General features: G+C 50.2%; 1 protein-coding gene across 2 annotated transcripts in view; it reads left to right on the top strand.

The window, feature by feature from the left end:
* The window catches only part of CHST8 (carbohydrate sulfotransferase 8), a 147,633-nt gene extending 143,001 nt beyond the window's left edge, over positions 1 to 4,632 (top strand). The window contains exons 3-4 of one of the 2 annotated variants that reach the window (XM_068161683.1): positions 1,014 to 1,051; positions 3,223 to 4,632. In XM_068161683.1, coding sequence (XP_068017784.1) covers positions 1,014 to 1,051; positions 3,223 to 4,365 — 1,181 coding nt within the window. In that variant the 3' untranslated portion in view covers positions 4,366 to 4,632. Of the gene's footprint in view, positions 1 to 1,013; positions 1,052 to 3,219 lie in introns of both variants that reach the window. The other variant, XM_068161682.1, reaches the window with a different exon arrangement.
* Positions 4,633 to 14,564: the final 9,932 nt, after the last annotated feature.

Below are 14,564 nucleotides of genomic sequence, written 5' to 3'. Positions count from 1 at the left end.
GAGCCTAAAAGTTAAGCAACTGCTCCAAGTGGCTGTATGACTGAGGCCTCAGGGTGGAGGCCAGCCAACGGAAATCTAGCTCAGGTGGCTAAAGTGCTGCCATCAGCAGCAGCTGTTACACCTGATGACAAACACAGATCACCTGTGCCGTGCTGGCCGTGCTTTCAGCAGTGCTCAGCTCCGCCGGCTTTGGGACAGCAGTTTCCTTCCCTTCGCTGCTCTGTAACGCAGTTACACAGCAGCAGAGTCAGTGTGGCTTCTTAACCCCACTGCATCAAGATCCAGAGGGCTCAGCAACCTCTCCCTTACTCCTCCACAGCCGCCACAAGCAGGATATAGATTAACTGTTTCCAATCAGAGTACATTTTGCAGGGTTGTTCTGCAAACATTACCTCACTCACACGTAACCCCACTGCGTGTGGCTGTGAGCTTACAGTGAAGGGTAGTACTCAGCTAATACTATGACTGAGTACCACACTGTCCAGCACTGGGGCTAGGAGGGGAGAAACCCCACAGCTTTAGGTAAGTACCCAAAGAGCTCTGCTCTGGGACCATTCACTTCAGCTGTGCCTTGTCTGGCCCCAAGGAGCTCTAATTTGGGATCACTCATCTCAGCTGTGCCTTGTCTGCCCCCAAGGAGCTCTAATTTGGGATCACTCATCTCAGCTGTGCCTTGTCTGCCCCAAGGAGCTCTAATTTGGGATCACTCACTCAGCTGTGCCTTGTTCTGCTACTGGCCTTTTAGCAATCCCTTTTCTCCATCTCAGTTCCCTCATCTGCTAGAGGCAAGTGGAGACATTCATTCCACAATTATGGCATTTGTAAATGGAGAGGCCTCCCAAGGAGTATCATGACTATGAAATACCCATTAATTATGATTCACCAGTGGCCTGTTCATCATTAACAGAACTTGTTGTCCTTTTCTTTCTTGTTCAAGCCTCTTAGTCCAGCAAAAACCAACCTAATGTTTTTATTTTTACTAAATAATGACTTTAATTTCTTTCTTTGTTTAGGGATAAAATATAACATGGGATTCCAGCAACCAAAAAAAGTAAGTTTTCAGAAGTACCTAAGGAAAACTGGTGCCCACATTCCCAGTATGCAGTGCAGCTAGAGATGGCTCAGGCAAGGCTGCTAGACTGGAGGTGAAGCCTTGGAAAGGAAAGATGCAGCAAAGCTCTCCCACGGAGCGCAAGTTTTCCTTTTCAAGTATGAATTTGATAGATAAGCTATGCGACTGTACCGCTGTGAGGGGTTTTGGCAGACCGGCTTGTGGCTAAAGATGCTCTCAACCCTGCATACTGCGCACGGAAGCGCACGGCCGGAGGAGCGGCCGCGGAGCACCTCAGCAGCGCCTACAGACAGCTGCTGGTGACGTTGCGCCATCTAGTGGCTGTCGGCAGCCTCGCAGCACGCCGGGGGCGGCGCTGGCCTGGCACCGCTGGGCTGAGACCGCTGCAGCGCAAAGCGTCCAGCTTGCCAGCTCTTGCCCCAGAGCCACAGCCTGGTGATGTGACAGCACAGAAAACAGCCGCTTGGAAGTGACCTCCAAGGTCGTTCGGAGTCCAACCCTCGACCCAGCACTGAAGGGTCGATCCTAAACCATGTCCCTAAGCACCAGGTCCACAGGCTGCTTAAACACCTCCAGGGATGGTGACTCCAGCACTGCCCTGGACAGCCTGTTCCAATGTGAGAGCCCTCTCTGTGAAGACATAGCTCCTAGTATCCAACCTGAACCTCCCCTGACACAGTTTGAGATCATTTCCTCGGGTCCGGCCCCTTGCCACCAAGGGGAAGAGGCTGCCCTCTCCTCACTCCAGCCTCCTTTCAGGGAGCTGTAGAGCTGTATATTGTCACCAGTGGTTGTGGTAATCAATAATCAATACTGATCCCCTTTTTACAGAGTGTTTTTCCAACCTCTCACCCTTAAAGAAGGATGAGGCAAGACAGAGCCTCCGTGACAGCACATGTGTTAAGTCACCTACAGCATTGCTCTTTTTTCAGGCAACAGAGAGACTTGTAGAAACACCACTAAGGCTAATCACCTTGAAAGAGCATAACTCTACTGACCCCACACTGTACACCTTAAAGCTCATCCACTACCTTAGTTGTGAAGCCAGTTTTTAATGCCGTAAGGCAGCAGATAAAGACTGGAAAGTAGAAACTGACCATTTCCCAAACCTCTAAACAGACATTGAGTATTTGGAGTAAGCAATACCCATTCTGCAGCTACACCTGCTTCCTCTCTTGAAATACTCCCTGGTGGCCCACGTGGCACTTGGCTCCCAGGTGAGTTCTCAAAACAAGGATGATGTGTGGTTAAATACTGCCCAGAACCTAATTTCAGACTTAGAGGCATAGACATGTAGACAGGGATTAAATTCAGCTACTCTGAGAAGCAGGAAGTAATGGAGCATGTCTGGGCTGTACGCCAGAAGAAGAATTAACCAGTAAGAGCCACCTAATGAAAAGGGAGCAGGGCCCACACACCCCTTACCCACAGCCCTGCTCTGCCTTCTCTTTCTTCACTTGCCTAATCCCAGTTACAGCTTCATTTCCAACCCTCTCTGCCTCTCATAAGTCTCAGTTGTTTGGTCCCAGCCTCACGTCACTCAAGCCTCCCTTTGGGGTCCCTGTTCATACTGCTCCCATTGAGCGCCTTCTCTGCAAAGCCTTCACATACCCCCACTGCAGTCCTTTTTGCTTCCCTCTTCCTCCCTCTACATCCTCACCCCACCTGACTACCATGAAAATCCCTTCCCTGCCAGGCTTCACTCTGCACACAACTGCAAAAAAAGGGGAGGGGGGCCCAGGATGATGGAATGGGAGAGGGGGACACAAACAGCCAGTCTGGAGTAATGAAGTCCTCAAACATTCAGATACCTTGAGTGGAAGTTTCAAGAGACAGCCTATCCAAGACAAAAGTATCTGTCAAAGTCTGGGTACAGGCATCACCTGAAACCCTGTTAAATCTGATTTTTCACCTGGAATTTCTCAGTTCAGGCTCATCTCAGCCTTTGACTTTCATGTGAGCACAGGAGATGATGACAGTAGTCCCTGCCACGATGTAGGCTAAGCACTGAGGACTCGTGGCAACTAAGTCTGTTCTATAGTTCTGCTGAACTCCAAGAGTGTAAGAAAGATCCACAGTGAGCTGTACAAGGATGGACAGCAGCAAAGACTCTCTCCTTTGCTAACCCCTTTCCTCTGCTTTGCCAGCAGGACTGCATTCCCAGCCAGGAGGGCAGATTGAGAGGGGGCGCTGCAGAGGGAGCAGCAGTGGCAGAGCAGAGCGATTCCCTGCCCCTGCCTGAAGATGTGCCCACTAAGCTGCACAGCACGGACACAAGGCACAGCAGCCTGCTGCTGGTGATGAAAGACCAACAGAAGGGGGAAGAGATCAGCCCCATCAGGCTCCACAAGCGGAGGAGGAGATTTATCATCAAGAAGAGCCCAATCCTGATCTCCATGAACAGCTCCGTTCCCAACCTGCCCACGCTCAGGTCTGAGGACAGAGACAACAGCAAGTGGAGAAGCCTCTACGAGACCCAGAGGGAACGAAAGCAGATCATGAGGGAAACCTGCTCCAAGTACAAGAGTAACAGCAGGAGGATAATCACCCCCTACCACGTCTCCAGGATCTTTGTGGCAGACAAGTACAGAGTGCTGTACTGCGAGGTGCCGAAGGCTGGCTGCTCCAACTGGAAGCGTGTGCTGATGGTTCTGAACGGGCTGGCTGCCTCCACCAAGGACATCCAGCACAACACGGTGCACTACGGCAACTACCTGAAGAGGCTGGACGGGTTTGACCACCAAGGCATCTACCACAGGCTCAACACCTACACAAAGATGCTCTTCGTCCGAGAGCCCTTCGAGAAGCTGGTGTCTGCCTTCCGGGACAAGTTTGAGCACGCCAACAACTACTACCACCCGGTGTTTGGCAAGGCCATCATCTCCAGGTACCGCCCCAACGCCACCAGAGAAGCGCTAAGGACAGGCTCTGGGGTCACATTCAAAGAGTTCATCCAGTACCTCCTGGATGTGCACAGGCCAGTGGGGATGGACATCCACTGGGACCACGTCAACAGGCTCTGCAGCCCCTGCTTGATAGACTACGACTTCGTGGGGAAGTTTGAGAGCATGGAAGAGGATGCAAACTTCTTCCTGCACTTAATTGGTGCTCCACAAAACTTGACCTTCCCCAAGTTCAAAGACAGGCACTCCACTGAAGAAAGAACTACCACTAAAATCACCCAGCAGTATTTTGCACAGCTCTCTCCTGCTCAGCGCCAGCGGAGCTACGACTTCTACTACATGGATTACTTGATGTTTAACTACTCAAAACCCTTTGATGATTTGTATTGATTTGAGAGCTGGGACCTCTCCTGTCGCTTCAGTAGGACTGCAGGACAAAGCCAGGTGGCTTCTGTTTGTATTTACTTGTCTGGTAGCAAGCAGTCGGTGGAAGAGCAGGAAAGCAAGCAAGACAGCAGATAAATGGCTCGTGATGTTTACACCTTCACCTTAATTGCCTCCTTTTTCAGATCATATTTTTTCTATGATTTCTCCATATTAATATATGTGCACAGATGTAGGATATGGCAGGGCTCCCAAATAAAGCACATAATTTTCCATGCTGCTCTAGCCTTTGTTTGCGGTAGGAGGGCAGTTTGAAAGTGGGGAAACACAGCTGGCAATGCTCCACTGGAGCCACTGCTTCAGGCTCCTCACTATTTAGAACAGGAGTCTCAGAGTGACAGAGTAGCAAGGAAAAACAAATGAAAGCAGGCAAGGAGTCAGCAACACAAACACCTTACTTAGAGTGAGGGTGGGGAGACCCTGGAACTGCCGAGGGAGGTCGTGGATGCCCCCTCCCTGGAGGTGTTCAAGGGCAGGCTGGATGAGGTGTCCCAGCCCATGGCAGGGGGGTTGGAACTAGATGATCTTTAAGGTCCCTTCCAACCCAGGTTCTATGACTCTGAATATTTACAGTTGCTGGCAATCTGCACATGGAGCCATGCTCTAACCAGCTGAAGCTGGCCACAGATTTCCTGACCTTCCTAAGTCAGGACGAGACAGCCTGGCACTCCTGCACCGCTCCAACTCCCACTGGCGGAAACAGCTCCCACTTAATGACCATGGGAGAGCAGTATTGAACCAGCTGCTGCAGTTCAGAGTGGGGATATGCTCTCCCCTGCACTGTTTCCCTTATGGCACGTTCATCTGCAGAGAGATAAAATGCAGGCCAGCATTTGCATCTTTATAAATGTTATTAAGATTCTTTTAATCCTTTGCATTAACATAAATCTCTGGTTTAATCTTCATAGTCACCAGGAATATCAAACCTTTCCTTCACAGGAACAAGCCAGAATAAATGCCACTTCCTGCCCCCCAAGGCAGCTCCTTTCATTGCTGCCAACAATTTGTGCTTGTTTATTTCTGCAACAATCAAAGCTCATTAACACCCCCCCAAAATCACAAATATTCCAGGGCTCGTAGTTTGGTTGCTGGGGTTTCTTATCCTTCAAAGAAGGCTTGCTTTCATGTCTAGCAGAAGTCTCCTGTGAGAGTCAAACGCTCCAGGTTCCTCTGCCCTGTGAGGCTTCAGAGGAAGGGCTCCTCAATTCAAGAAGGACATTGAGACTCTTGAAGGTGTCCAGAGAAAGGCAACAAGGCTGGGGAGAGGCCTCGAGCACAGCCCTGTGAGGAGAGGCTGAGGGAGCTGGGGTTGTTTAGCCTGGAGAAGAGGAGGCTCAGGGGAGACCTCATTGCCCTCTACAACTACCTGAAGGGAGGTTGGTCTCTTCTCCCAGGCAAGCAGCACCAGAACAAGAGGACACAGTCTCAAGCTGTACCAGGGGATGTTTAGGCTGGAGGTGAGGAGAAAGTTCTTCACAGAAAGAGAGATTGGCCATTGGGATGTGCTGCCCAGGGAGGTGGTGGAGTCCCCATCCCTGGAGGTGTTCAAAAAAGGCTTGGATGTGGCACTTGGAGCCATGGTTTAGTTGTCAGGAGGTGGGGGGTGATAGGTTGGACTGGATGATCTCTCAGGTCTTTTCCAACCTTATTGGTTCTGTGATTCTATGAATCCTGTACACAGGATCCTTGCTTCACATCACCACTGGAAGTGATGACCTTTGAGTTGGCCACATGGGAAGAAGCCTCAGCCTCCAACACCATGTCACACTTCAACTCCTCAGTAACTTCTACAGATCCACCACAACTGCACTTCCAAGAGCACACACAGCTGAGAGCAGACACTTGTGTCCAGCACTGTGACTCCTACAGGGCCAGACCCTCACACACAGCGGAAATACTTCTGTTGAGGGTTGGGTTTGGTTTCCTTTGGCTTTCAGTTTTGTTTGTTCTTTGGTATGGTTTGGGTTTTGGCTTGGTTTTGGGTTGGGTTTTAGTTTGCTTTTTGCTTTGATTTGTTTGGGTTGGGGTTTTTGTTTGGGTGGGTGGGGTTTGTTTGGCTTGTCACTTGTTTTTGGTTTGGTTATTCACTCGGTTTGGGTTTCATAGTTTGTCTTTGGTTTGTTTTGGGTTGGGTTTGGGGGTTTGCATGTTTTGTTTAATAGGGGAAATAGTTGTAAGACCCCTTGTACTGAAAACTTTGCTGACAAACGTTTCACACATCATCTGACACCAGGCCTGCCGCGTTTGTTCATTCATTGTTTGCATTAGAAAGGTGATGTGAAACCTTCATTATCCCATGAGAGCAGTCACCCTTCCCAGCCCGCCCAGCCCCTCCCTGCTGCCTTGCTGCCGCCTCCCCTTTCCACCCCTCGCTGTCTGCTCGCAGGGCTGGGGAGCAGCCTTCGTGTTCAGAGTGGCTGCTGGGCCAGCTAAGATCAGCAGAACCTCGCCTGGGCTGCTCTGGCAGCAGGCAAGCCTGGATGATAACCTCACTCTACAGGTCACACTCAGCAGCACCCAGGGAAAACAAGGCACACTACTCACTTCCTAGTGCAGATAGAGCAGACCCTTGATTCTGATAGGAGTGGGATTTCCTGGGGGGTGGGAGGCACAGTCAAGGACACCACCAGGACATTGAGTTGTACCATCCTTGGCATTTAATGCTGTTAAGTGCTCCAAGGAGTGCTGGTGCTCAAACTGATCAGAGAGTCCCCCAGACAAGGACAGGGTGTAACAGGCTCCTCTGTCAGGTCAGCTCCATGACACAACCAGACTAGGGCTGGGCATCACTTGTATTCAGCTCTCTAGTGTTGGAGGGCTCCAAGGGGAAGACCAAGAAACTTAATCCTACAGCTAGATTCAGATCAAAGACCTGACTTCCACCTTCCTCCTCCATCAGCCCAGCTCCCTTTCAGCTTAATCGGCACACACACTGATTGGCAGAGCCACGAGGTCACACTCACATCTCAGAGACTGATCACACAGTTACACAGCAGTGGAGTGCTCCCTGCAGGAGTGAAAGCCAGCACTGGCAAGGCTGCACCTCTGCCTGCATCCAGCTGGAGCTTTTCCTACCACTACTCCCCCAGTTCTGTATTCATTTAAAACCTTTACTGCTCCAATAAAAGCTAACAACAGGGGAATAGCATTCTAAATGACAGCTGAAGATGAAGGTTTGGCAGGGCTTGATTTCACCTGGTTCTTTAAGCAAAGATGCTAAATAAATTATTTGCCTGTCTCTGACAAGCTGCACACAGCATCTGCTTCACAGGACCTCGAGGAAGACAGAAGTAGGCTTCTAAAGACTTGAACACACTTAATACTGGCTAGTGGCACTCATTTGCCCTTCTCACTTCCATCACTCCCTACTGGCTAGTGAGAAAAAGGCAAGAAATGGGGGGGGGGGGGGAAGGTGTTTTAACAAAAGATAATTAAAAACCAAATAAACAAATAAATCAATCTGTACAGCCAGAAGGGATGGCACTGTCTTAAATAAAGAGAAAGCTAAGGCAACAGAGAAGTAAGCTAATATTTCATATCAACCCAAGTGCAAGCCCCTGAACTGCATGCTGTTGAGCTTTCACTCTGCTCATTGCCCTTTGGATTCTATATGGGGGGAAGACAATAAAATCCTGACATTCTCCTCTTTGATAATGCAGCTGAACTTTTCCCATATGTTATCCTGTTTTCCATATGGAATTTCATACTCAGTTTCATCTGGAAAGGGAAGTTCAAGGCTTTGTGTAAAAAGCTTCTACAGCCCAGCTCTGAGGTCACCTGAGGTCAGTATCTTGCACTGCTGTCATTAGCCAAAAGCATGCTGCCAATCCAATCAGCTCCCTGCCTTTAGGGTGAAAGGTTTACAGACCTGTTAGGAAGGGCCAGCAGTTTTGTTAGCTTTCATCAGTGGAACCTAGCAGACAAGCCTCTAAACAAACATCTCCAGCACCACACTGCTCCAGAAATGCACTCCTCTGAGTTATCATGGGATAGAACAAGAGGAAATGGCCTCAAGTTGCACCAGGGGAGGATTAGAATCCTAGAGTGGCTCAGGTTGGAAGGGACCCCAGAGTTCATCTGCTCCAACCCCCCTGCCATGGCAGGGACACCTCTCACCTAGACTCAGCTGCTCAAGGCCTCATCCAACCTGGCCTTCAACATCCCCAGGCAAGAGACAGCCACAGCCTCCCTGGGCAGCCTGTGCCAGAGTCTCACCACCCTCCTGCTGAAGAACTTTTTCCTCAGCTCCAGAGTAACCCTGCTCTGCCTCAGCTCCAAACCATTCCCCCTTGGCCTGTCTGCAGGCACCCCAATGAAAAGTCCCTGTGCAGCCTTCCTGGAGGATCCCTTCAGGGATGGGAAAGCAGCTTAAGTGGGATATGAAAACATTCCTACCCTAAGCAATATTTTGAGACCATAACCTACAGGTGAGCATGTGAGAGGAGGGCAGCAGGTGGTGCCAAGGCTGTCAAAGACTATTTTAATATGTATTCTAATTATTACAGGAGTTATTTGCAGCCACAGAAGGGCAAGTTTTAAACTGTCCAACAACATCACTTCTTTGATAAAAGGCACAACAGACAAATTGCTTCCTGCAGTCCCTCTGCAGGCTTTCCTGAACACTCAGGCAGCTGCAGCAAAGGTAAGAACACTACCTGCCCGGTGCTCAGTCCTTGCCTGCCTGTGCAGCAGGGCTCTGAGGAAGTGGTGCTGCTGCTGCTTTGGGTGGGTTTTTCCCCCCCTAAACAAGAAAACTCTGAAACTGTAGATTTGCTTAGATTACTCTAAAGTCAGGTTGAGCAAAGAGAAATAAGTGATGTTGAAAACTGGGTGTTCCAGGTGTGTGTGTGTGTGTGTTTTACAAGAAGGCACCCCAGGGGTCTAGCTGCATTATTCTGGGGGTGTGAATGACCTTACAAAAGGCAAGTGAGCTGCATTGCTGTAATTCCATCCAAAGCACTTAAGGATTTGAGATAGCAGAGAGCAAGCACTGCCCTGAACAGCAGCAGAGCTGCAGCTCTGTGGAGAGGAGCAGATATTTTGCATTAATTATCTGGCATGCCATGCTACATGGGAACACCATTAAAAAGCCAGCCCTGAAATCTTAGAACACTTCCAGTTCCTCCTCTCCTCATTATTAACATCAGTATTCTACCCGAGTGCTGCTGGCAAGAGGTGAAAGGCATCCAGGGTGACGAGAAATTAGTTTCATCTTCCAGTAATTATGAGGCAAACTCTGCTCACTGGCTCCAGCCACCCTCTCCAGCGCTGCTGGTTACGGGGAGCCTGCTCCACGGTGCTTTGCTAATGATCAACAGCTTTAGAAATGCCACTTTCCAGTAGCACAGCCTCTATTACTGGGGCAAGTTTTCCCTCCTGAGCAGCTGCCAGGTCTTTCAAAACCGCTGGGAAAGCTTATGCAGGATAAGGGTTCCCCCCCCCCGCCCTCTTCCAACTTAGTATCACCGCTGCCTGAGATGCACACGAACCTTTCCAGCTTTTCAGGAGGACAGCCCGCTCATCCAAGGCAGATTTAAACAAGCTGTGGCTGAGGGGAAACAAGTCGTTGTACACAGCACAGCTAGGTGCAAGAGGAGACACTGGGGAGGGTGGCCAGAGACACGCAGCGGCAAGGACAGGGCAGCCTGCGGCGGGAGGAGCTGCCCCGCAGCGTCCCGAGCTCTGTGCGGGTAAAGGAAAGACCTCCGCGGGCAGCTGCCCTGTCCTGAGCTGAGTGACACACTGCTCAGCGGCAGGACCTTCTGCCATCCCCTTCTTCCTCCGAGCACAGACCGCGTCAAAACAGGAGTGCTTTCCTTGGTTAATAGCCCTGTTGGGGCTCTGCACCGGGAAGGGGCAGGACCTAAGCGCTATAGGTTAGGAAATTTCATTCCATCTTGAAGGTTGTTTTTTGTTACTATTTTCCTTTCCCACCACACTGGGACATGGGAGCCTGCAGACATGCAGCCAGGTATGTCCCGTGAACAGTTTATACCTTTCTGCCACCAGAGCACCTGTGTACTCAAGCGTCCTTGCTCCTCAAGGCTGCAGCAGAGATCCGGCAGGACACACCGCGCCAGGCTGCCAGGGGAGCAGCAGAGCTGCTCTGCCGAGCAGGGGATGTTGCCTTTGGCACTAAGCTGTGCTGAATGCTTCAGAATGGAATGAAAGGCAACCTTCTGGGGGCAGGCAGGGAGCTCTCAATGCAGAGCTGGCACGCGTGCATTTCTACCCCTTCTCCATTTGGTGCTTTGATTTCCTTTCCCTTTGTCTGCCTGGCTGTGCTTACAATGCTGTTGGTTTTGGGGGCTCTCTGGAGCAGAGGAAAACTAACACAAAGCTGCACCGGTGAACTCTGCAGCTGATCAAATGCAACCTGCGCTGTTATTTCTGTTTTATGGTAGCTACCCTGAGATCCCACGCTGCTATGGTTGGATGACAGGTACAGTGTCCTTTTAATTCTCCTGCTGACTCAAGAGCTGTCTCTGATGGAAGCCAGTGCTTGTTTGGAGGGCTGTTTCTTTGGTAACAGCTTAACAACCCAAGGCAGATGTGCACGAGGTTATTACACATATTTAAGCAAGTCTCTCCTGGCCTGTTTCTGGAGATCCCTTTCTTAAAGAAACAGCCTCTCTGTGCCACTGACCACCCATGCCTCCGGATGGGCTCCACAAGTGCCCTAAAGCCCCTGATGAGTGGGCAAGACTGACCTTGGGTGTGTTGTGAGCTTGGGGCCCTGAGAAGAGTTAGCCTTTCAGAACTTCCCTTCTTGTCCCTGCTTTTATCTGTGGGCTAGGCTCTCCCTATGGAGAGAAACGAGGATGGATAGGAAAGATCTGAAGATTAACTCCCTCAGGATGGTCCAAGCAAGGTTTGAAAGGGACCAACGTTTGCTGGCTTATAGATATGCAAATACCTGTGCTTAGCAGCTACAGGTCGCTGTAAGGAGGAGAAACTGAAGGGCGAGATGATTAGGGTGATCCAGTGCAGCAGTAGTCTGGTCAGATCCAAAACGGCACTGCTGTGAAGGAGAGGTTCTTAGAGGAACTGTAAGTGTAGCAGAGCAGAGAAACCGGGAAACACGGGATAAGAAGGTGGCAAATGGATGGAGCCCCACAGAGATCATTTTTTGGGAAGGGGAGAAAAAAGAAGGTTGGAAGTGCTCTTGCCAGAGGCAGGGAGGATGTGTTGGCTCTTGCCAAAGTAGGAACACTTGGTGGAAGGCCAATGAAGATGAGAGGGGCATAGAAGCCACAGAAGAAGCAAGAATGCCCCTGCCACAGCTCCTGAAGGCAAGAGGAACGTACACGAAGCAGTCCCACTGCAGGACCAGGCCTGGCACAGCTGCCCAAGTGTGTTCTCCCTGGGGCAGACCCTGTAGTGCTTCCCCTAAGCCACTTGTTCCTCCCTCCAGGAGCTCTGCACAGCGCTTGCTTTGACCTGCAGCTGGGCTTCTGCTCAGCACAGGTTCTGTGCCCTCTCTGACTTGCACTCCACCGATTTTTACACCCCAGCCTTGAGGAGTCATTGAATGATGGAGAGCATCCATCGTGGGCTTTAGTGCATTTGGGCTACCCACAGCCACTCCAGCCTCCCCTCCTGTGGGGAGGGCCCTGGGAGGTGCCCCACACGGTGCCTTGTGGGACCACCCGATCCTGCTGCAGCAGGGGAACGATGCAGAGCAGGTTTTTAACGTCAGTGAGGAGCAAAATTCTTTAGGCTTTTAATCTTAGTGAGTTCTCACTCGGTTTAGTCAGAACCTTCCCAGATGCTAGCTACCAGTGAGACTTAACTCTGAACATGTGAAGACTTGAGGGCCTGTCTGATCCACAGAGGGGATCAGCATCGGCCTAACGGGACCTTGGTTGAAGCTTTAATTGCAAGGCAACAGTAAAAAGCAGTGTTTAAGGAGGGGGGGAGTGAAAAAATCCCCTTATCAAGTCTTGGTGCTGGTCTAGTCAGGCTAAAAATTCTGCTTAATCTTAATGATTAGCAAGAGCACTTCATTTCTGGGAGATTTCTGGTGCTGTTAAATAAATGAAGAATTATTCAGAGGCAGTATATTAAAGGAGATCTAATCAAGATATCCAGAACATTGTGACATGTTTAAATCCCATAATGCTTTAAAAAAACCATTTTGGAGGGAGTAAGGATACTTTATATACAATTAGAGGCAGTATGATTAATAACCTTGGGCTCAGATTCCATGGCTTCCTCTGGGACTTAAGGGTTTTTTTCCTCTATCTCTGGAACCAAATATATGCCTTAATTACCAATCAAAGAGTCAATGGAGGCAGAGCTGGAGTGGGAATGGATATACTTGAGCTTGCATTAGCATTTCCTGCACAGACTTGGGCTGGGGAGGCTGAGTGTTCCTGCAGGTTTGACTCACCCTCAGCTAGGTGTGAATCCACACCAGGAGCTGGCAGAGCTCTCCCTTTTCCACCTGCTCAACCTGCAAAAGGTACGCATTGGCCCAGGTGCTGCTGATGTGTTTAGGAAGCCCTGAGAAGATTCAGAGCACTTAAACCCAGACTTCTAGCTGGGCAGGGCAGTGCAGTTTCTCGAAGGCTGCTTCAGGAGGTTTCAACACATGAGAAAGAAACACCTGATGTCAAACCCCTCTGGATGCAGATCACCCCCAAGCTCCAACAGCACATCTGAGTCAAAGGCAATAAAAGTGGAGTTAGGCACTTCTGAGATGCAACACCCACAGGCTGCTATGAAGCCAGAGAGTGGGCAATGCTCCTTAAACAGTCAGCCAGAGCAGGACTTCCCTTGTCCTGCAGGAACAGAACCCTGGAGTCAGTGCCTCCAAAGCCAGGGGGCCAGGAGGCTCAGCACTGTGGAAGGAGTTTGCCTGTGGTGCTTTGCCTGCCAGCTGTATCTGCAAGGGAACAGACTTCTGAGCTGAAGCTAGGGAATGGGGAAATGTGTTTGAAGCCAGTTATTGTCATTCTGGGTATGACTTGTTTGTCACGGTGTAGAATGAGGAATAACAAGGGAGAGGCAGCTCCTTGTGAAAGGGAGGGGCAAGACAGCCTCTGTGGGACCTCACTGGCAATGCAACCCCACAGCAGGGAACTGAAAATGCACCTTCTGTGTGGGAGGGGACAAGGATTTGACTTCACTAACTTGTCACTGTTGTTAAATTAGGTCAACAGCAGTTCTTGAATTCAACCAGGATTCAGGGAAAGCCAATTGATCTGGAAATCCGTTCCATCAGAGGGCTAGCCTTGCGAGTGTCTGCCAGCTCTGGCACAAGTTAAGTTTGTCTTTGCTGCTGCCTTGCTAAACAAAGAAGAGGATGTGATTTCTGCACCACTGACTGCTGGCCTGTGGTGTGCAGCCAGGGCTACCTGCTCCTGCCTGGGTTGTCTGTGCCAAGGCCCTGGCTGTCGTTCTGCCGCTGACACTGCTCTTTTCCTTCATTACTGCCTTACTCAGACACAGCTTTAGCAAGCTGGGTTTGTGCTCTGCTCACAGCTACTCCAGAGGAACTGGGTGCTGATAAGGACTGGGCAGAAGGATGTGGGTGTCATGATGCTATTTTGGGAGCAGTGGTGCAGGAATGAAGTGAAATTATGCAGTGGTTGTGTTTGGCTGTGATGTCCTGGAGCGTCGCTGTTCTCACAGCTCTGCCTCTCCTTCCTGTAACCTTCGACCTGTGGAGCTTCAGGGTGCATGCATCGTGCCTTTATCACCTCTGCACACCTTCCTTCTTCACTCTTGATAACCTGCATCATTTGCCTCACCTTTCAGTTGTGAATGGTGAGCTTTGAACTTCCTCACAGAAGAGCTCCAAGGCAAGAAGGTTTTGATCATTCCTCGCTCCGGCGTGCCTCACAGACTGTACTGCGAGCCCGGCACTCCCTCTGGGCGGGGTGAGGTAATGAAGTCCTTAGATTTATTCTACATAATAAAAACCAAACTGCTTTTACTGCACAGATAAACATGGCTAAGTTGTCAGGTTCATAACCCATCTCATATTATGTCTGCCACATTTTCCACACTGCTGGAAACGGTCAGGCTATGCCTGATTTATAGAGACAGTATCACCTTGATGAGTACACAGCCTGGCACTTGAGCAGGATTCATGTCCCTGAGGATTCCAGGGGAGAAACTGAACATGAGACTAGAGAAAT

Source organism: Melanerpes formicivorus, unplaced genomic scaffold, assembly GCF_026170545.1.
Source record: "Melanerpes formicivorus ecotype bairdi unplaced genomic scaffold, bMelFor1.0.p_v2 SCAF_59, whole genome shotgun sequence".
Taxonomy (NCBI): Eukaryota; Metazoa; Chordata; class Aves; order Piciformes; family Picidae; genus Melanerpes; species Melanerpes formicivorus.
This window is presented reverse-complemented; position numbering and strand designations above follow the sequence as displayed.